The 22,202-nt window shown below is 42.0% G+C and overlaps 2 protein-coding genes and 1 non-coding gene across 12 annotated transcripts in view; 1 reads left to right on the top strand and 2 right to left on the bottom strand.

Annotated features, from left to right (window-relative positions):
* The window catches only part of CTPS2 (CTP synthase 2), a 108,900-nt gene that overhangs the window by 30,535 nt on the left and 56,163 nt on the right, over positions 1 to 22,202 (bottom strand). For all 10 annotated transcript variants that reach the window (XR_012026441.1, XM_072816595.1, XM_072816596.1 and 7 more), the window contains one exon: positions 8,617 to 8,713. Coding sequence is in view for 9 of the 10 variants with exons in the window: in XM_072816595.1 (XP_072672696.1) it covers positions 8,617 to 8,713 (97 nt within the window). In the remaining variant the exon portion in view is untranslated. The remainder of the gene's footprint in view (positions 1 to 8,616; positions 8,714 to 22,202) is intronic.
* S100G (S100 calcium binding protein G) lies at positions 17,554 to 21,864 on the top strand. The gene is made up of 2 exons (XM_072817065.1): positions 17,554 to 17,694; positions 21,702 to 21,864. Exons 1-2 carry the CDS (start codon positions 17,560 to 17,562, stop codon positions 21,804 to 21,806), a joined length of 240 nt encoding a protein of 79 aa, XP_072673166.1. The 5' UTR covers positions 17,554 to 17,559; the 3' UTR covers positions 21,807 to 21,864.
* On the bottom strand, positions 18,864 to 18,936 carry TRNAE-CUC (transfer RNA glutamic acid (anticodon CUC)). Its single transcript has one exon. It is a non-coding gene; the product is annotated as a tRNA-Glu (tRNA).

Here is a 22,202-nt window from a genome sequence, read left to right as displayed (position 1 = left end):
CAAAATGTGACCGGGTCCTGGGGGTGTTGAAAGGAATAACTGAAACAATGTGCAGAACGTCCTCATCACTGATGCTTAGAAAGTGCACAGTCGGGACCAACCATTATCTTTCTCCTTATTTATTACTTTTGGATTTTGGTATACTGTTTCTTCAGTTTTTTTGTTTTTTGGGTTTTAAAGATTTTATTTATTTATTCCTGAGAGACACAAGAGAGGCAGAGACATAGGCAGAGGGAGAAGCAGGCTCCACGCAGGGAGCCCGATGTGGGACTCGATCCCAGGACGCCGGGATCACGCCCTGAGCCAAAGGCAGACACTCAACCACTGAGCCACCCAGATGCCCCCATTTCTTCAATTTTTATAAAACATCTCATTTCTTTTAAGCCTCTAGACTCCTCCTCTTCCCCTAATTTTATTTTTCATGATCTGCTTTTATCTCAATTTGCTATATAAAAATGCTAATTTTCTATTTTTAAAATGTGAATCCTTGCCTTTAACTCTACATTACAGTGCTACATTCTTTTCATTGCTTGTATCTCTTTCCCCCACCCTGACTTAGTATTCTTATCCCATTTTTAGCATCTCTTTTCTTAGATTTTTTTGTATGCTTCTCCTAGTCCATATCAGCAGGTAGGGAACAAGGAGACTGGACTAGAGGGACTGGAGAGAACCTGTAAGGCAGGGGGATGTCTTTTCCTTGGGCTCACCTTTTCTCCCCTCTTGCTGCCCTACTGGACCCCATTCTCTTTTTTATAGTATATTCTTTTAAAAAATTGTTTTTATTTGAGTATAGCTGACATACAATGTTACATTCATTTCAAGTGTACGACATAGTGATTCAGTATCTCTGTAAGTTATGCCGTGCTCACCGCAGGCGAAGCTCCCATCTGTCACTATATGACACCATTACAATACCCCGACTATATTCCCGATATCTTTTATTCCCATGACTTAACTGGAAGCCTCGATCCCCCACTCCCCTTCACTCATGTTGCCCATCCCCCATGTCCTCCTCCCCTCTGACAATCATCAGTTTGTGTTTTTTGTATTTATAGATACGATTCTGCTTCTCATTTATTTATTCATTTGTTTTGTTTTTTAGATTCCACATATGAGTCAAATCATATGGTATCTGTCTTTCTCAGTCCGACTTACATCACTTAGCATGATACCCTCTAGGCCCATCCTTGTTGTTGTAAACGGCAAGATCTCGTCTTTTTTTTTTTTTACGGCTGAGTAATATTCCAATGTGTGTGTGTGTGTGTGTGTGTGTATGTGTGTGTACACCACAGCTTCTTTATGCATTCATCTATCAATGCACACTTGAGTTGCTTCCATATCTTGGCTATTGTAAATAATGCTAAATAAAGATAGAGGTGCATATTATTATTATTATTATTATTTGAGCTCGTGTTTTCATTTTCTTTGGGTAAATTCCCAGTAGTGGAATTGCTGGATCATATGGTATTTCTATTTTTTACTTTTTGAGGAACCTCCATACTGTTTTCCACAGTGGCTGTGCCAATAGTGGGACCCCATTCTTAATACTAACTCATACCCAGAGCTTTGAGAGACTTATGGGTCTTATTGTAATTGTATTGACAATACACCCTTCACATTAACGATCCTAACAGCCACATTTGAATAGTGCTTTTTTTCTGTACCAGACACTGAAGGACCCACATGTATAACTGATTTCACCCTCACAAGAACCCCATGAGGCAGGAGCCATCCTGCTGTCCGTTTTACAGATGCGGAAACTGCAGTGTAGTTGCAGCTCAATAAGTAGCTCCACAGCCAGGAACTGAGAGCTGGGGCTGGAAGGGACTCCAGGGGGGCACTGTGGCTGGGTTGTTAACCACCCCACTAGTTTCCACGGGTGAAGTGCTCAGCAAACAGCCAGTCCAGTAACGGACATAGAAATGCCTCCTGTCGTTATGATTGAAGGAGCTGTTTTTTTGTTTTTTGTTTTTTATTTTTATTTTTTTAAGATTTTATTTATTTATTCATGAGAGAGACAGAGACACAGGCAGAGGGAGAAGCAGGCTCCATGCAGGGAGCCCGATGTGGGACTTGATCCCGGGTCTCCAGGATCATGCCCTGGGCCAAAGGCAGCGCTAAACCACTGGGCCACCTAGGCTGCCCTTGAAGGAGCTGTTTTATGTCCCAGATCTGGGAGCCCCCATATCCACAAATACACCTTAGTGAGTGGTTTCCCCAGCAAAAGGCAAGAAGGAAAGGGAAGAGAGCTACCCTGCAGTGCGGACCATCAGCAGGGAGGCGGGGAGGCTCTCCAGCTGGCACATTCCACTCAGGAGACGCACCACACCCCCTTCCCCTTGGTCTCAGCACTTTCAGCGTCCCTAAATCCCTGGTGACCTCTTTTAAATTGTTTTGTAAATCACCTCATTAACCGAGCCAAGGCTTTTTTGTATGGCATAATTATTTTCTTATACTTCCTAACAATCTCATCACACCAGGAACTAGAATCTGTTTTTCTCTACCAATGCTTTGATAAGAGATAAGAAAGCAAAAGCAATTTTTCTAGCCCGTGAAAATTTGTTCCACTGTACCCCCTTTCCCTTCAGTTCTTTCAAATTTGAGATTGACCACGCCGCCTTCCAAGCCATGAATTTGTCCCAGACCCTTAACACTGGGACTCACTCAATACCTTCCTAGTTGGCCTGTTGCCTGTTCTCTCAGAACAAAAACCCTTTTCACTTACAATACAGCAGAACCAAGTGTTTTAGCCAAGTCCTCCTCCTTATAATGAGGAAGTGCAGAGACGATCCCCAAAAGGCATCGAGCCTTTTCCTAAAGCATTCCCCTTCCACTTGCCATGGCCTCCCCCAGGCCCAAGGCTGGCACACTCCCTGCCAGCAGCGTCCTGAACGGCTCTCCCCAGCCTCCACTGCCCGCTGACATCTGCCTTTGTCAAGTTTCACTGTCCCCTTGTCTGCTCTAAGGATGAGGGTCTTCTCAGAACTCTGATGGGAAGTCACCATGGCCTCGTCTCCCCTTGGACGCACTCCACTGAAGAGGGCTTCTAATTCCTTCCAAAATGTTATGCCACATTCTCCACTGGACTGGACACCCTTAACAGGCAAAATGGCATCCACCTGCTTTTAATGACCCCACAAGCCAGCGCGTGGGGTGGCCCTTTCCCTCTTCCACCAAGCCCCACCCCTAACCCCTACCCCAAGCACTCAGGTCTGCTCTGCACCCTTCAACCTTTGCAGCATTCCTGTTTCTAAAGGCAAGAGCTCCCTAACCATTTGGGTGTTGGTTTAGAGGACAGAGTTTCTCAAACTGCATATCAAATATGGGATTGCTTTTAATTGAGTTTACCCTAGCATTCCTGCCATTGCATATACACACCGGATTATACAATATTAAAACATGCTACTTGCATGGTCTGAAAAACATATTCTTTCTCGTCAGTGGCAGTTAGGTTTGAAAATCACATTTACTTAGCACAGACAAAGACATGCTTCCTTTCCTGGATCTCTCAGCGACACGTCTGGGATCTGACCAAAAATATTAAGCCTGGGGCTGTAATATTTGGGAACCAATAACCATCAAACAAGTTGTCAGCCATCCCCTTAATGAGCTCTGAATCTTGTCTGAATTGCTTTGTACTTTACTACGTTCCCATCTCTCACACTCAGTTGAGAGCCACGAGCAAAACGATAAAGTCTATTTTTGGAGTCTCAAAACCTTCTCATAACAAAGTTCTCTGGCGTTTTCCCTGGCTCCTCTCTCATCTGAGCCCGACCTGCTCCATCTCTAACCAGACCTCTTTCTAGATTTTTCACTCTTCAAAGCATCCCATTTAATATTTACCTGCTCTGCACCATTTCTCCCTGCTTTTCAGATGTCATCTAATGAGTTAATCAACCAAGTAATGATCTCACTCTGAGACAAGTCCTGCCATCTATGTATCTGGATAAAATGGGGTTTTTTGAAAATTGAGGTGTAATTTACATGCAATGAAATATACTTATCTGAAGGGTAGAGCTGTTTAATGAGTTTAACAATAGTGAAACGTGTGGCCCTGTGGAGCCGGGGCCATCTGTTCCAGCAGAAGACTAGAAACTATGCAAGAAGAGTGGTCTGGGCCTGTTCTGACCTCCCACTGACCACGAGCTACTTCCCCTCTGTGTGCTCTGCTTCCTTGCTGAAAAATATTGATTCGGTCAAATGGCTTCTGAAAACCCTCCTGACCTTATTCTGTCACTAAATAGGATATTTAAGCAGGCAAGTGGACAGGTGAGGAGATGTCCCTGAACACTCCCCAGGAGGGTAACAGCCTCACTGCCTGGGCCTTACGCTTCATTCAGCCTGTGCTTCTTTGGTGTAGACCAGGGTTTGGCAAGCCATGGCAACTCTGAGGCAAAACAGAGTTCCCCTGGGGCAGCCCGGGTGGCTCAGCGGTTTAGCGCCGCCTTCGGCCCAGGGCCTAATCCTGGGGACCCGGGATCAAGTCCCACGTCAGGCTCCCTGCATGGAGCCTGCTTCTCCCTCTGCCTGTGTCTCTGCCTCCCTCTCTCTCTCTGTGTCTCTCATGAATAAATAAATAAAATCTTAAAAAAAAAAAAAAAAAAAAAAAACAGGGTTCCCCTGACTGTTTTTGTTCAGCCCTCAAACTTAGAATGGCTTTTATACTTTCAAATGGTTGGGAAAAAAAACAGAAGAAGATTACTATTTCATGATGTACGAAAATTACATCAAATTCACAGTGCGGCGCTCGTAAATAAAAGTTAATTGGAACATTGCCACACTCATTCATTTACATATTTGCCTATGATTGCTTTTACACTACAATGGCAGAGTTGAGCTATTGCATCAAAGACCATGTGGCCCCAGAGCTGAACATATTTACTATATGGGCTTTTACAGAAAAAGTTTATTAAGCCCTGGTTAAGGCCATTTAGGTTATAGACTTTGAGCTGGAACATCTCTCCCCTCCCATGTTTAACTGTTAGTGGGAACCTGAGCAAGTATATACACAAGAAAATCAACATTTTGAGGTGTGTGTGGGAGACTTTTCACTGTGTAGTAACGAAGAGAAATGCAAAATAAGGTACACAAATAAAAGGGCCCTTTTTGTTCTTGCTAGTAGAGCAAAAAGAAAAGTAATAAAAAGACCAGCAAAAAGACTAGAGAAAGCAAGAACAGTACAGTAGAGCTGATGTCACTATGAACTGGTTCACCTCTTCCTTCAAACAATCCAGCAGAATTATCAGTCATAAAAGTGTTCATACCCTTTGACCTAATAGTCTGACTCCTGGAAATCTATCCTAAGGAAACAATCAAAAGAACATATACGCTGTGTCAAGACATTCGCATCAGCATTTTTCTAACAAAATGCTGGAAACAACCTGGAATGTTTAGCAATAAGAAATGAACCACTAGATTACAGTACCTAATTTAAAATATTATATGCCTAAATAATAAACACAAAGGCTAGGTACATGAAAACGTTATTCTATAACAAAAGACTACATAAAAACTAAATATGATAAAGTTTCAAAAAGATCACGAATATGCAATTAATACTAAGGTGAAGTGTTAGAGAAATGCAGTTTAGAAAGATATCTTATTTGGGAAGACCTGTGAATCAGCTTTGACAATTCCCCACACACTGTCCTTAGTCCTTTAATAAGAAAGAGCCTTTGTAGGTGAGGACAGCACACACATCCAGAACAACGAACAGGAATGAGCCTCTGAAAACATGTTTCTTTTTTTTTTTTTTTTTAATTTATTTATGATAGTCACAGAGAGAGAGAGAGGGGCAAAGACACAGGCAGAGGGAGAAGCAGGCTCCATGCACCAGGAGCCCGACGTGGGATTCGATCCCGGGTCTCCAGGATCGTGCCCTGGGCCAAAGGCAGGTGCCAAACCGCTGCGCCACCCAGGGATCCCAAACATGTTTCTTACAAACAGAGCAAATGATGATTACTACTTTTGTCCAAATCAATTTATGCCTGTAATCTTCACTTTAGAAAACTCAAATTCAACTAATTTCATTGCATAAGTGAAATATGCATAGCTGTCTGTATGTCAATTATGCCTCAATAAAGTGGTTAAAAAAAAAGAAAGAAGTGGGCGCCTGGGTGGCTCAGTGGTTGAGCGTCTGTCTGCCTTTGGCTCAGGGCATGATCCCAAGGTCCTGGGATCGAGTCCTGTATCAGGCTCCCTCCCATAGGCTTCTCCCTCTGCCTATGTCTCTGCCTCTCTCTGTGTGTCCCTCATGAATAAGTGGATAAAATCTTTATTTTTATTTTTATTTTTTTTTAGTGAATGATAGATTATTTATTTATTTATTTATTTATTTGTTTGTTTGTTTAGGAGTCATTGAAATTTATTTATTTATTTATTTATTTATTTATTTTTAATTTATTTTTTATTGGTGTTCAATTTACTAACATACAGAATAACCCCCAGTGCCCGTCACCCATTCACTCCCACCCCCCGCCTGATAAAATCTTTAAAAAAAGAAAAAACAGTTCTAGTTTTCATGAACTTTAAGGAATTAACAGGTGACCAAGAAAAAAAAAGAATCTGTTCCTTATGAATATAAAAATTACAATCACTTTATTAATCCAGCAATTGTCTACCAATATCTTAAGGCTTTGTTTGGTCCTATTTCAAAGTATTCTCTTTTTCTAAAAAAAAAAAAAAAAAAAAAAAAAAAAAACCTTTTACTTTCCTTTATATGTATATATATATAGCACAGGGTTCTATTTATATGAAATGTTTGAAATAGACAAACCTATAGAGACAGATTAATGGTTGTTTAGGATGGGGTGGGGCAGGGGCAGTGATAGCTAAAGGAAACGGATTCTTTTTGAAGTGACAAAAATGTTCAAAAAGTGAGTGCAGTGGTAGTTGCACAACTCTAGGTTCAATAAAAAACAGTGAATTATATACTTCTAATAGATGAATTGTATGGTATTTAAATTATATCTCAATAAAGCTATTTAAAAAAAATTTTTTTCAGGGCACCTGGGTGGCTCAGGGGTTGTCTGCCTTTGGCTCAAGTCGTGATCCTGGGGTCCTGGGATCGAGTGCCACATCAGGCTCCCCACAAGGTGTCTGCTTCTCCCTCTGCCTATGTGTCTGCCTCTCTATGTCTTGATGAATAAATAAATAAAATCTTTAAAAAAATTTTTTCAAAGCAGCAGGCCAAAAATATTAATTAAGCAACAAGCTCTGGTAGTATGTTTAAGATTCATAAAAATCATTGACATTACTTTTATGTCTACTGTAAAGAAAAACAAACCCTAAATCAGTCTCATTTCTATCAAGACAGACCAACATTTTCAATATTTTGAACACAATGCCCTTCTTAAAAGCTTAGTACATACAATTAGCACTGAATCTTTTACAGCAGATACAATTTTAAAACATTACACTTTTCACTAACCATTTTTTGTCTCTTAGGAAATTATTTGAACAAAGTTTCAAAGTACTTGAAAACATCTGAAAGCTGAAGAACCGCTACTAATGTCCAAGAAGAGAAAAAAAATTCTTACATTCTTGAAGAAAAAAAGTCACTCGGAGAACAATAGTTTCTTATCCAGAGAAAGTAGGGAAATGTGTGTACCTTGAAACTTTTCCTTTTTAAATTTCATTCTTACTAGGAAGATTTATATTCCTTAGAAGCTGTGTATCATCCATAAAGAAGAAATTCATATTCCTGGTCTTATTCTTCTTCAAGAAGGCATTTTTCTAAGATGTACTTATCACTTCACAGGAAGGATGCTGGACACCCCAGAAACCTGGGTTCCCTTTCTGTACTTCCAGGCTTTTTGGCACCTTGCATGTTCCCTTTCATCACACTCTTTCCACCTTTTTGGAGGCCAGCCAGGGCTGTCCTCTCTCCTGGGCACTACTGTCTCTGCAGCATCTAGCACAGTGCCTATGGCACAGAGTAGGCACTTGAGATATATTTATTAAATTGAATTCAGGGCTTTGGGACTTTTCTTACTTTAAGTTAATGCCATATAATATGTTGATCTATGAAAAAAAAGTTCCCCAAAACTTCAAATAACCTTATCGGAAGTAGAAGATGAGCAAATATCAGATGGCAAGCCATGTCATATTTTCCTCTCCCTGTGCCGAAGCTACTGAGGGAACAGAGAAATATACTTCTCAGACATAACTGCTCTCCTTCTCAGGATGTTTGTAAGTTAGTGGCTAAAACCAGTCTGATGTGAAATAATTAAACAGGGAACTGGTTTCAGTGTAATGGAGACAACAGTGGATTGGAAAGAATGGAATCGGGGCACCTGGTGCAGGGTCATCTCCAGCAGCATCAGTCAATCACAAAGCAGCCTGTTGGGCACTGGGTCGTGGAGATCAAATGAGAAGGGGCACTCCTAGGTGTTCTAAAGACCCTTCCAGGGAGAAGATTCGGGAAGCAGGAGGACCAGCCAGGGCACGAGGGTTGGTGGGGTGGGGATGTGTGGGAGGAAGCGTCACAGCACCTACAGCTACTGGAAGGGAAGCTAGAGAGGTGGAAGGGGCAGGGTGAACTCCAGAGGGCTCGGGATGTGCAGAGCCATGCCACCCATGCCCGCTGTCGTCAAACAAGCAATCAGAGAAACTTACTTAATATTGAATTTTCCGTTTTGAAAACCGTTCTTCTGATGCCCAGCCTCATGGTTCCTCCCAAATTGCCGGGGTTGTGTTCGGGCATATCGATCACCTAAGAAAACAAAACAAGGCCGGTTGTGTCATCTTATACAAATGTAATTTCCCACATTTCAAACTTTACTTTGAGAGTAATGATCATTGGGTCAGGATATTCCCTAAACAGTAAAATCTGATCATTCCCTCCAATTTTCTTATTCAAATACAGCCATGCTTTACACATCCCTCACGATATGCTTCCTTTTTGTCTCTGCTTCTCATCTTTCATTCAAATCACTTGTAAAAAATTTATCAGGAGGCTCTTTATGACCTTCCTCCTGTCATTACTCAAGCTGTCACTTCCAGGCAATGTTCACACATCAAGTCCTGGACTTCTGGGACCTCTCACTTTGGTATTCATATCCCTCCCTCAGTGCCCACTTCACTCCCTAAAGATTCTCCATAAGCAAATCTGCCAATCCTTGTGGAATAATACACCAAAAATACTTTTTTTTTTTTTTTAGAAAACCTTAGAAGGATTCCTTAAAAAGAAAGAAAGAAAGAAAGAAAGAAAGAAAGAAAGAAAGAAAGAAAGAAGAAAGTAATGTCACCCATTCTAGCACATTCTGTATGTCATAAACTTAAGGGCCACCCTGGATCTCTCCCTCTTCATCCCCCACCTCCAATTTGTCCAATCCCATCAGTTTACTCCCTCCAGACTTCCAGCATCCATCCACGGCTCCAACCACCACCCAAACCACAGCCCCTCACCCATGCTACAGCCAGAGCTTACTAAATGGCTGCCCCACGTTCACATGGTCCCAGTCCACCCTGCACACTGTAGGCAAAGTAGTTGTGGTATTTCTCCTGCTTGAATTCCTTGACTGCATGGTATCAGCCCAGCCTAGCCCTCCACTCTCACGTCCCATGACCAACCCTTGAGCTCTGGTCACTGGCCTTCCTTCCATTCCTCCAGTGCATCCACTTTCCTCCTCCCTTGGGGACTTTGCATATGTTATTTCCTCTGCCCAGAACATCTCCCATTCCCCTACCTTCTTTTCCTAAATTAAACCATCGGCAACCTTGAGATCTTAGCTCAACTATCCAAAATGAACTCCTCTGGGAGCTGATATTCGCAGGTGCCATAGTCTAGTCAGGACCCCCTATCTATGCCCTCCCCCCACCCCTCCACCCCCCCCACCCCCACCCCCCCCCCCCACCCCGGCCTACTGCACTTCCCTCAGCTCATGTCTGGAGCATGCTCTGTGTGTTAGACTGCACTCCTTGAGAGGTGGGGCAATGCTGTTTCTCTTTGCATTCCCAGCCCCTCACACCCATGGAACTGGGTATACACTGAATGAATGCATGAAGGAAGGAAGGAACTCAAGCCAAATGATTTCAGATTTTTCTTTATGATTACTTCACAGAAATTAAGAAACACGTAATTTTTATGAAAAACTCGTTCTCGTAAGTCCTTGCTGTTTTCCCAGTTCTAGTTGCCATGATCTTGTGATTTTGTTTCATCTATTGGGGTTTTTTTTGTTTGTTTTTTTTCAGATCTTATTTTTTATTTATTCATGAGAGACACAGAGGGAAGGTAGAGACATAGGCAGAGGGAGAAGCAGGGTCCCTGTGGGGAGCCTGATGTGGGACTGGATCCCAGGACCCCAGGATCACAACCTGAGCCAAAGGCAGATGCTCAACCACTGAGCCACCCAGGCATCCCTCATCTATCAGTTTTTTAAGCTGTTACAACAGACTACAGTTGAGTAAGTCAACCTGTTCTAATGGAACTGGTTCGGTTTCCTTCTCATAAAACCTTTTTTTTTTTTAATTTTTATTTATTCATGATAGTCACACAGAGAGAGAGAGAGAGAGAGAGAGAGAGGCAGAAACACAGGCAGAGGGAGAAGCAGGCTCCATGCACCGGGAGCCCGATGTGGGACTCGATCCCGGGTCTCCAGGATCGCGCCCTGGGCCAAAGGCAGGCACTAAACCGCTGTGCCACCCAGGGTTCCCCATAAAACCTTTTGTTTGGTATTTTCCCCCATCCCTTAACTGTCATGTATTACTCTATGGGAAGCCTGCACAACTGGAACTTCCCAAGGTAAAAATTTTCCCAGAACTTTTATGATCTTATCAGCGCCCCAGAACTTTCTGAGCCATCTGAACCCTGCGTCTCAAGGACACTCTAAGAGTCAATGAGGAGAAGGGGTGGAGAAAAAACTCTATCACTCCCCTTGTTGGATGGAGTGCTTGGTCCTGAAGTGCTCTTGGCCTTGGCGTCTCTTTCCTATCTTCTTTGGTTGGCTAATTATGGCTAGATTAAGTATTACTGGAGTGAGGTGAGAGAGGGCATTGGCTTCCAGTTCTCAAAGCTGAGCTGCTTATAAATGCCCAGCCCCTTATGTATTTTCTAGGAAAGGGCAGATAAGACTGCACTGCCCACCACAGCCTCAATTTTCGCTTACGTTTACAACAAGCTGAACCATGTAGGAAGGACACAGCGGTAAACTCCCCCTGGCCTCTTAGAAGTGTTCTGAGATCATTCAATCCACCCTTACTTCCTGTGTTGGGTTCTTCTGCCCAAGAAGAGTCTTTTTAATGTAGTTTGCACAGTTATTGGTGTGCTCGGTCTTCAAGGAATGTTCTGCCTTGAACCACTAAGAAAAGTCAAATGACCCCCCTGAGGACAGGCAACTTGCCTTACTGCTTACTTGGGATGAACTTGAGGAACACAAGACCAGAACGTATTTCTAAAAAAAAATGCAGTGGGGCACAGGGGCTGCCCGAGGGCACTAAATACTTCTCCCACATAAATGGAAATCTGGCAATCTCTGAAAGAGCAATACGAGAATATTACTCAAAAACATGGAGGCAGGGCCTGGCTCAGTTGGTAGAACACGTGACTCTCGATCTTGGGGTCGTGAGTTTAAGCCCCACGTCGGGGGCAGAGTTCATACACATACATAAAAATGATAAAAAGATGGAGGTAAATATCAGGAGAAACAGCTGGAAGACTTGAGGGTGGTGGAGAGGGTGTGAAGATTACTGAATATTTTCATTATAGGCCTTTTGGAACATGTTGGCTCTGTAAACTTTGTACATAGTGTTATTTTAAAGACAATACAAATTTAAAGCCCAAATAGTGAAATGTATTACTTAGACCTTCTGTTAGGGTATGAGTTCACATTATCCCTGCTGTTTTCATAAGTAATAACTATAACCTTTTCCTGAAATGGTAACACAGAAAGAAATCCCAAGGAATAGCAGCCACAGTGATCCTTTGATTAAAACATGCTAAAAAAAAAAAAAAAAAAATGTGCTAGAACAGAAACCAGTGGAGAAGGCCAAGAAGACGTTAGAGAAAAGATGGGGGAGCAGAGGGAAATACCTTCCCAATGCCGAATGATGCCCCAAATCTCAGCAGAAGGAGAAAAGCAGAGCAAGAACTGGCAGGAGAGTTGCTCTTCTCTCTGGTCTGGCTCCGGAGGCCTCACCTGGGGATGCTCATCAGACCCTCAGTCAAAGGACCTCCAGGCCAGACACAAACTGGTGGATTCCAAGCCCACGGGGAAGGGAAGCTCGGGGAAGGTAGAGAACACAGTGCCTTTCTGGCCAAGCCGGGCCCAAGGTACCTCCCGAGACCTCTGAAGTTGGCAGTATAACTGCCTCTTGGGTTATAAGCAACCGGATTCAGCAAAAAAATTAGGGAAAAAGCCTTTGTGTCTGGTATTCCTTCCATGAAAAGTCTGAGAGACATCAGTTTCAAAACATCCTTTATCATTTCTGGGATAGTTTAAAACAAAAAAAACAAAAAACCTGGAATGTGCTTTCATCTTAATCCCAACATTTCCAAAATACCCTACATTTGCATCTAGGAGGAAAATGTCTCTTCCATTGCAAAACGATTACCTTGGCCTGCTCTGATTTTGCCTAAATACTGGCTGTTTTCTGATTCCCACTATGGATCTGTCCTTTCTTGGAACAGAGCCAGTCATATAGCATAAGAAAAATAAAAAAGGATCAATAAGTAACGAATACTGGTGGTGATAAAGCTTTAGATGTGAAAGTACCACATAAGGATAAATACAGCACTAATTAACCTTTACTGAAGTTTCTGTAGCCCACGATAAAAGTGTAATGGGTTCAAGACGGGGTTCATGCATCCCTCATGCCTTAACCACAAATTCTAGGGAAGTTATGTTCTCTTATCAAAGATGAAATTCCAATGTGTGAGGTACCATGACACAGCCCTGGGTAGGTCAGCTTCCCTCATGTCCCTTACTTTTGGACAGTTCATCTGGAGACACTGAAGGAGCCTACTCCCCAGCAGGCTGTTTCCAGGCTCTTAGACAACACACAGTGATTTTTCTCAGACTTTCTAATATATTCCTCAAGTATTCTTTATGAGGATTTCCCCGACCCATTCCTTGCCTCCCGTCCATTAGTCTTTTCTGCTTTTTTTCAAGCCTGCTTCTGATTTCCATTCTTGATGAGTTGCATTCAAGTTGTGCACAAAGTATGAACCAACTGATATTCATAAAGTATGAACTCATTCTTTGTTCCACTGCTAACTACAGTAGCCTCCATCACTGCAGATCAAATCGACACTCTTCCGTTCATGGCATTCAGGTTCTACCTCATTCAGGAACCCAGTCCGGCTATGCTCCTCTCACATGGTCTAACCTGAGGTTTCGACCTTGGCAGACAGGTACATTGCCGATGGCTCTTCTGTCCCCTTCCCCACATCCCCACATATATTGCCTCTTCACTACTTTTCCTAAAATGCCTTCTCCCCATCATTCCACATGGGTCCATGTTTTGGGGGCACCCTCTTGCTCTCCTTATTGACCCATAATTAACACCATGCTATTATGCTCACCCTACCAAATAATACACTAATTCATTTTGAATTAGCCCTTGCGGTAGGCTGAATAATGGACCCCACATAGAGGGCAATGCCCTAGTCCTTGGAACCTGTGAATATGTTACCTAACCTGGCAAAAGAGACTTTGCAGACATGAGAAAATTAAGGCTCTTGAGATGGGAAAGCTGTCCTAGGTTATCTGAGTGGGCCCAAAGTAACCACAGAATCTTTAAATTTTTAGGGAAGATTTATTTATTTATTTGAGAGAGCGAGAAAGAGAGAGGGAGAGAATGCATAAGCATGGGGATGGGCAGAGGGAGAGGAGAGAGTCTCAAGCAGACTCCTTACTGAGCACAGTGCCCAACTTGGAGCTCCATCTCATAACCCTAAGATCATGACCTGAGCTGAAATCAAGAGTCTGACGCTTAACCAACTGGGCCATCCAGACTTAAGTCTGTCCAAAGATCAAGCAATTGAATGGAGAGGTGATAAAAAAACCTTTGCCTCTTCATTTTTCCATCACCAATCTTGTGCCTGTCATTCTCCCCCTTCCCTGGTATCAACATGCACTCTTTTGAACACACCCTGTGTTTATCGCCTATCTCCATATATTTTTAGTTAATGTTTCATGAGAATATCTATTGGCGGATTTCGTGTTTCCCACTGCAGGTTTATCCTTACAGTTGAGCTCAGAGGTAAAGAGAAACATAAGAGATGAGAGATGTGCCTGGCACAGGTGAGCAAGTGAAATTTTAAAACCCACAGGTTGTTTTTCAAGTTCTGTTAGCATTTACTACAAGCATAAGTTCTGACAAAAAATAGCATTGGGCCTTTTAAATTTTTTTTAAGATTTTCTTTTTAAGTAATCTCTACACCCAACATGGGGCTCAAACTTACAACCCCGAGATCAAAAGTTGCTTGCTCTACCGACCAAGTTAGCCAGGTGCCCCAGCACTGGGCCTCTTTTAATCAAAGGTGTTCCTTGAAACTATACATGTGTAGGCTTAAAGACTGTTAAACAAAACTGTCCCGAATGTTTCTCTTAGACTTACTATCACACACACACATACACCATATATACATGCCATGTGTTACACATAACACATATCTATCCTATAATATACCGTTATTAAAATTATACAGTTATACATTATATAGTTATTAAAAACATCTCTTCAATATAGACTCAAGAAATATAACAACTGCCATGTTACCACAGGTGGTAATTTGAGAGAACAGATGATTTAAGATGCTATTTCCACATTTGGAGAGATTTTAATTTGGTCTGTGATAATGGTGTTGTGGTTGGATAGAAGAATGACCTTGTCCTTAGCAGATAAGATGCTAAGGTATTTAGGGGGTAAATCAGCCTGCAACTGATTCTCCAATGAATCTGGGCAAAAGGTAGGTTGGTATTCGCTGATTATTCTTGCAATTTTTCTGTAGATTGGAAAATTTTTAAAAAGGTATTAGAAGAAAAAGATATTTTTTTCTATGATTGTTCAACAAAGCTGACTTCCTCCCAAGTAAAACAGAGCATAAGTATAAAACACCAGAAATTCTCTAAAATCTTGATTAAAATGCATTGCCAAAATCAGAATCTTTTTGCATAAGATCTTACAACTAGGGCAGCCCGAGTGGCTCAGCGGTTTAGTGCTGCCTTCAGCCCGGGGCATGATCCTGGAGACCCAGGATCCAGTCCCACATCGGGCTCCCTGCATAGAGCCTGCTTCTCCCTCTGCCTGTGTCTCTGCCTCTCTGTGTGTGTGTGTGTGTGTGTGTGTCTCGCATGAATAAATAAATAAAATATTTTTAAAAAAAAGATCTTACAACTAAACCCAAAATGCTTATCTTTACTCCAAGAAGTGAGTTCATATATATTCAATACTGGTGAATACCAAAGTCAACAAACCTGTAATAAAAGCAAGAATAACATATACAAGGACAATGAAGTTATATAGAATGACAAATGCTCAGGATAGGTGGGAAGTGGTTTTTTTGTTTGTTCTATTTTGTTTTTTAAAGATTTCATTTATTTGAGACAGAGAGAGGGAAAGAGAGACAGCACAAGTGGTGGGGAGAGGCAGAGGGAGAGGGAGAAGCAGACTCCCCACTGAGCAGGGAGCCTGATGCTGATGCTGCCATGATGCAGGTCTATGATACAAGGCTCGATCCCAGGACCCTTGGGATCACGAGCTGAGCAGAAGGCAGACACTTAACAGACAGAGCCACTCAGGTGCCCCTCGTGGGAAGTTTTTTTTTTTTTTTTAAGATTTTATTTATTCATTCATGAGAGAGAGAGAGAGAGAAAGGCAGAGACATAGGCAGAGGGAGAAGCAGGCTCCATGCAGGGAGCCCAACATGGGACTCGATCCCAGGTCTCCAAGGATCACACCCTGAGCTGAAGGCGGCATTAAACCGCTAAGCCACTGGGGCTGCCCAGGGGAAGTTTTTAAGAAGCTATTAGATTTCACATTTGTTCTCCAAGGTAAATAAGGCCCTAGAAGTTAAGAACTGAAAAGTGTCAGATAAAAGTACAGTCCAATGGTACAATCCTCAATATATACATGATACAACGAAGGGTCAGAGAAAATTGTACAAGTGTGGAAGCGTGCAAGTGTTTAAAAGCTGATAAGAGCTCTTAAAGTCAATCTGGAAACCTTTATTGTGAGTTACAATCCGTATTAGATTAATGTCCTCTGGAAATGTCCTTGTTCTTTCATGGAACTCATTCCAATAGAAATAAATATAGTCTCCAATTTTAAATCCTGGCAGTTCCACAAGTCTGAGATATTTCCAACTGAATAAAAGTAAGTCAAATGTTTTCACAAGTTTTAAGAATGATCAACAAAATATATTTGGGGGGAAAAGTTGTACACCTGAAACTAATGTAAAATTGTGTGTCAACTATACTTCAATAAAAACAATTTATATATACATATGTGGTAAGGAAAGGGGTAATGAGAAATAAAAAGCAGATATGGAAACAACAAATAATGAAAAAGCTGAAAAATCCCCGTGCTAGTTGGTAATCTTGCTTTGCTAAATAAAACCACCGATTATTGTGTATCTTCTCCCTACTTCTTAAGCCGGCATCTCAGTGATACTTCTGCTTGTTCATTCTTTCAGGTATTCTAATATTTAAGCAGCTAATCTGTACAAAACATCAGAGGGACTTCAATGGCCATACTGCAATTTCTTAAACCATAGGGTATTGACCATCCATTAAAACATTTTTTTCCTGGATGCAAAGAAAGTTTTTTTCTTTCAAGCCTAAATCTGCACCTATACTGAAAAATATCCAACCCTCCACAGTTAAGCTTTCTGACAGTGAGCAAATATCATAAAGCCACATTGGAGGGAAAATACAATATAAGGAGGAAAAAAAAATCCAAGTTTACTCTTGGGACTCTGAACCATTAAGCAACTGTTGAGGTGGCCATTTATTGGCTCTTGCCCTTAATTATAAGGTTCATGCAGTCTTAAGCTTGAGTTTCAAAAACCATTAATAATTACCCCTAAATAGCAAACAAAAGGAAAATTTCATAATCAGGGTGGCATGTCTGTGAAGACTATAAAAGTCACGATCCTGCTCAACTCTTCAGACTCCTACTTGATTCTTCTAGCTGCCTTGCTGCCAGGCAACCAGGTAAGTGTGATTTAGTACTACCTGGTGCTTCTTCTGCTTCTGCTCAGAATGGTGTGAAAGATAATGATCAGGAGAAAAGAGTAGGTCTGTGCCATCTAAAGATATTACTAGTAGTTTAGAAGCTAAAAGCTGTGCTCAGCTTTCTTCAAGACCACAGCCTAGGGATGCAGACCAGGGCCAGAAGAAGTGCAGAATGCCACAATTACTAATAAAAGTATTGAGCTCCAGGGACTATCTCCTAACAGGTGTACTCCAAGTACAGACATTTAACATACTAAGATGATTCTTTTTACTACACCAAGGAAAGAGCGCAAGGGCACTAAACCGTGGGCAATCATCAGTGTAAAACTTCACTACGGCTTTTTGGTGAGTTCCTCTCTTTCCCAATTTACAGGACACCAAAATGAGTGTAAAAAAGTCTCCCGAAGAACTGAAGAGCATTTTTGAAAAATACGCAGCCAAAGAAGGTGACCCAGACCAGCTGTCAAAGGCGGAGCTGAAGCTACTGATTGAGGCAGAATTTCCTACTTTACTGAAAGTGAGTATTCCTTGTTGCAGGGTCCGGGCCTCCGAGGGCCAGGAGGGAGGGAGGGAGGAGAGAGGAGTGGAAAGGACGCAGGAGAGGAGGAGGAAGGCAGGACTGATCAGAGGGAGCTCAGGCCCGTCCAGGGCAGAGAGCACAGCAGCCAAGGCCAACAAGGCGCGGGCACCCCTTGACTCAGGCCACTTCAACATGTGCTTTCCTTCTTGGTGGCAGGCCATGTCTCAGATGGCATGCACCTAGAAAGCAGGAGCTAAGCCTTCTATGCCCCACAGCCCGGGCACAGAACTCTCCCCGCCAGCCAGAGTAAAAGGAAGCCATGATCACACTCTTATGAAGCTAGGCCTAGAAGACCCGCAGGTCACCAAGCAAACACAGCCTGGATTCAGCATCTCGGGGCCAGGCTTTTAGGAAAACAAAGAGGTGTGCAAAAGAACATTAGTTGGTCCTGAACGTGCTTCATCTTTAGAGGTAGGATCTGTCAAGAAGACCAGCACTTACTAGGCAATCTGTAGAGAAAACCCACTTTGTGCTGACAAATTGCCATCTGGCGACATCCATCTATATTTCAAAAGCATTTAAAAGCATTTGAATTTGTGTTAATTTGTGTTAAGCACCTAAATCTGTGTTAATGAGGCAGCCATGCATTTCTAAACAACTTCCAGGAAGGGATTAAAATCTCTTTAGCCTGACAGTTTCTTGTCAAAACCGTCCCAGAATTGTCCAAAGTGCATCTTGAGGCAATAGTTCGAGGAAGAGAGGTGGGCTGATCCTCCCTGCTCTAATACCCTTTCTCTCCTCCGCAACTAGAAACCATCTTCAAAATGGAAGCAACTGTGCAACTGTCTCACCCGACTTGTTCACCATCTAGCTGTAACTTCAGAAGAGAGCATTTGCTGCCCAGATTTTAACCAGAAATCTCCCTTCTATCAGTATGATGTGTGAGGAGTTTTCTGGTTGTAGATGTTGAGGTTTCTGGTTTTAGTACTAAAAAGAAAACTAGCCGAATTCAATGACTTTTTAATCCAATCTCTTCTCATTTGCTTACAGTGAAAATATAAAATAACTTTTAAAAATGGTTAAAGGCGCTAGCAGAAAAGGAGACTTTAAAAAAAAAAAAACTTTCCTGATTTTTATTTTATTTACTTACTTTGAAGTAAGTCCTATGCCCAGCATGGGACTTGAACTCACAACCCTGAGATCGAGAGTCCAGCGCTCTACCGACTGAGCCAGCTGGGTGTCCCAGATGAAGAGACTTTTTAATTTTATTTATTTATTTATTTATTTGTTTGTTTGTTTTTAAAGATTTTATTTATTTATTCATGAGAGACACAGACAGAGACAGAGAGACACAAGCAAAGGGAGAAGCAGGCACCATGCAGGTAGACCGATGTGGGACTCGATCTCTGGTCTCCCGGATCAGGCCCTGGGCTGAAGGCAGGCACTAAACCGCTGAGCCACCCTGGCTGCCCGAAGAGACTTTTTTTTAATTAAATTAAATTAAATTAAAAATTACAACAAAGATTTCTGAGAAAGATTAAATTCTAAAAAACACTCTGAAATTTTTTCAAAAGGAAGAAAAATAATAATAGGAAGTAATAATAATAATAAAAGAAAGACTAATAATAATCTGATAGGAAAGCCGAGGCAGTCTACTCAAACAAGTTGTTTTAAAAGTTAAGACTGGGGAATTTTTCTATATTTTCCCATGGCTTATGTATTTCCTACAAAAAGCATGTATGACTTATAATTTGAATAAAGGTAGGAAGACTAATGGTAAGTTTTTAAAAATCTGCTTACAAAATCATGTACCTGATTATATTTCCATAAGGATTACTAAGGTTTTCCAAGCTCTACTCTTTCCATCATTGCCTTGTATGGTTTAGAATCTTGTAAATGCTTCAGGACAAGTGTTTGGTATTTATACAACAAATGCTGAGTAACTAACTTAGTTCGGTCTTCTGATCACACCAAAGTATCAAATGTCTTTACAGGAATCTTAATGGTTAAAAGATATCTTGTTGTGGAGATCAGTTGTAAAACAATGTCAACACACTTAACAGTACCGAACTGTACTAAAACAGTTAAAAAGGTAAATGCTACCACAATTTTAAAAAAATTTTGAAGCTGACTTAAAATCTAAATTGCTATTTCAGTGAATTTCCTAGGTACTGTTTGGCCGCAGAAAAATTCCTACCTGAAAGGCAGAGCTCTAATGGCTTTAGGATTTGAGTTTTAGGCCAGAGACAAAAATTAAGTCTGCTCAAGATACTACAGGACTATCGTAGTAAAAAGGGAGTCAAGCTTCACATGATCTCTTGTAACATTTCAAGCAGTGGTTCTCCAAGGGTGATCAGTCCTGGATCACCAGCATCAACATCACCTGGGAACCTGTTGGAAATACAGATTCTCGGGCCCCACCCTGGGCCTAGTGAATCAGAAACTCTGGGAGTAGGACCTGTCAATCTGTATTTACTAAGGTCAGCAAGCCGATCTGGTGGCTCTGATGCATGCCAATGTGTGAGAACCACTGATCCAGTCATCCTGCACAGAGCATAGGTGGGTGGCAACCCAGGGATTTGGGAAAAACTGGTGTGGATCCTAGGTAAGAGCTTGAGCTCTAGAGTCCATGTTGGAGCCTCGAGCCCTCTGGGCCCTGTCTCAGAGCAGAGCTCCCTCATCTGGAAAGTGGATCTCCCTCAGGAGGTAGTTGGGAGCAATGAATGCACAGGCTACAGAAAGCCCATGGCACCCTGCTGCCTCGAGTTACATGCTGGCTCAGCCCTGGAGCCCAACATAGAGCCAGCTCCCAGGAAAAACTTTGGGGCAAGAAGCCTCAACTGTCTTGGGTCATGGGCTCCTCAGCAGTCCAGCGAAGCCCTCAGATTACTTCCCAAAAGAATGTTTTTAGAGGCATAAAGAAAAATACTTAAGATTGCACAAATAACCAATTACAGTTTACCCTTATACAACATGGGTTTGTACTGCATGGGTCCTCTTATACACAGATTTTTTACAGTACAGTCTAGAAGTGTATTTTTTCTTCCTTTGATCTCTGTAATAACACTTTTCTCTAGCTTACTTTATTGTAAGATACAGTATTCAATACATATAACATACATAATATGTGTTAATTAAATGTATATGTTATCAGGAAGGCTTCTGGTCAACAGTAGGCTCTTAATCATTAAGATTGAGGGGGGGCAAAAGTCATCCTCAGATTTTTGACTGTGTAGGGGGTTGGTGCCTGTAACCCTTGCATTGTTCAACGGTCAACTGTATATTAAAATACACATTATCAATATTAAAATAATAAATGTGTGGGGCACCTAGATGGCTCAGTCGATTGAGCCTCTGACTCTTGATTTCGGCTCAGGTCATGATCTCAGGGTCATGGGATCAAACCCGGAGTAGGACTCCATTCTCAGTGAGGAGTCTGAGATTCTCTCTCTCTCTCTCTCTCTCTCTCTCTCTCTCTCTCTCTCCCTCTGCCCCTCCCTGCTAGCACGTGCTCGCTCTCTTTCTCGCTTTCTCTCTCTCTCTCTCGAAATAAATAAAATCTTTTTTTTTCAAAGAATTCATTTATTTATTCATGGGAGACAGAGAGAGAGAGAGAGAGAGAGAGAGGCAGAGACAAAGGCAGAGGGAGAAGCAGGCTCCATGCAGGGAGCCCGACGTGGGACTCGATCCCGGGACTCCAGGATCGGGCCCTGGGCCGAAGGCAGGCGGTAATCCGCTGAGCCACCCAGGGATCCCGTAAAATCTCTCTCTTTTTTTTTTTTTTAAAAGATAAATGTGTGATATAGGAAAAACCAGGTGGCCAGTTCGGTGACATGGAGATAAAGTTGGTTTTTCTACCTCCAACCATCAGCGGCAAGTAATCAAAACCTCAGAGCTGCCTTATTGGAACACAGACTCAGTGTCTCTAACTTCAGAAAATGGGTAGTAGTAACTGATTCATTTTCTCTCCTCTTCCCTTTCCCATCCTTCTCACCTAAAACCAGGGTCCCAGCACCCTAGATGACCTCTTTCAAGAACTGGACAAGAATGGAGATGGAGAAGTTAGTTTCGAAGAATTCCAGGTGTTAGTGAAGAAGATATCCCAGTGAAGGGAAAAAACCAAAACAATATATCATTCCTAGCACCAAAAGAAGAGCACCTGGGATGTGGCCCCATTCTATACACAATAGCTAATGTCTGTTTAATTCTTGCAATTATAATGATCTGGTGGTGAGGTCCAAACACTGTTAATAAAGAAATTCTTAGACATGTCTCTCCTTGTCAAATACTGACCCCCATTGCTTAATAGATTTGAAAGTAACCTTAGTCTAATGCATCTAATTTTATATCTTTTTTTTTTTTTTTTTTTTAAGAAAGGCTGAGAATAGTTCATGATCTTCACTAAGACTGCAAAGATAGTGTCAGGCTTAGAAAGAATTCTGACATGCCAAACTAACGCCCTTACTCCAGCCTTCCACCAGAATAGCCCTGTTCCCACTCTCCCT

The sequence above is a fragment of the Canis lupus genome, chromosome X (assembly GCF_048164855.1).
Source record: "Canis lupus baileyi chromosome X, mCanLup2.hap1, whole genome shotgun sequence".
Lineage (NCBI taxonomy): Eukaryota > Metazoa > Chordata > Mammalia > Carnivora > Canidae > Canis > Canis lupus.
Note: the sequence above shows the minus strand (reverse complement) of the source record. Positions and strands in the feature narration are given on the sequence as shown.

What these genes read in the sequence shown, in the direction of transcription:
- S100G (XM_072817065.1), top strand. Translation starts at nt 17,560, where the DNA reads ATGAGTGTAAAAAAGTCTCCCGAAGAACTGAAGAGCATTTTTGAAAAA. An exon ending in AATTTCCTACTTTACTGAAA is followed by an intron (nt 17,695 to 21,701) that starts GTGAGTATTCCT and finishes ACCTAAAACCAG; the next exon opens with GGTCCCAGCACCCTAGATGA.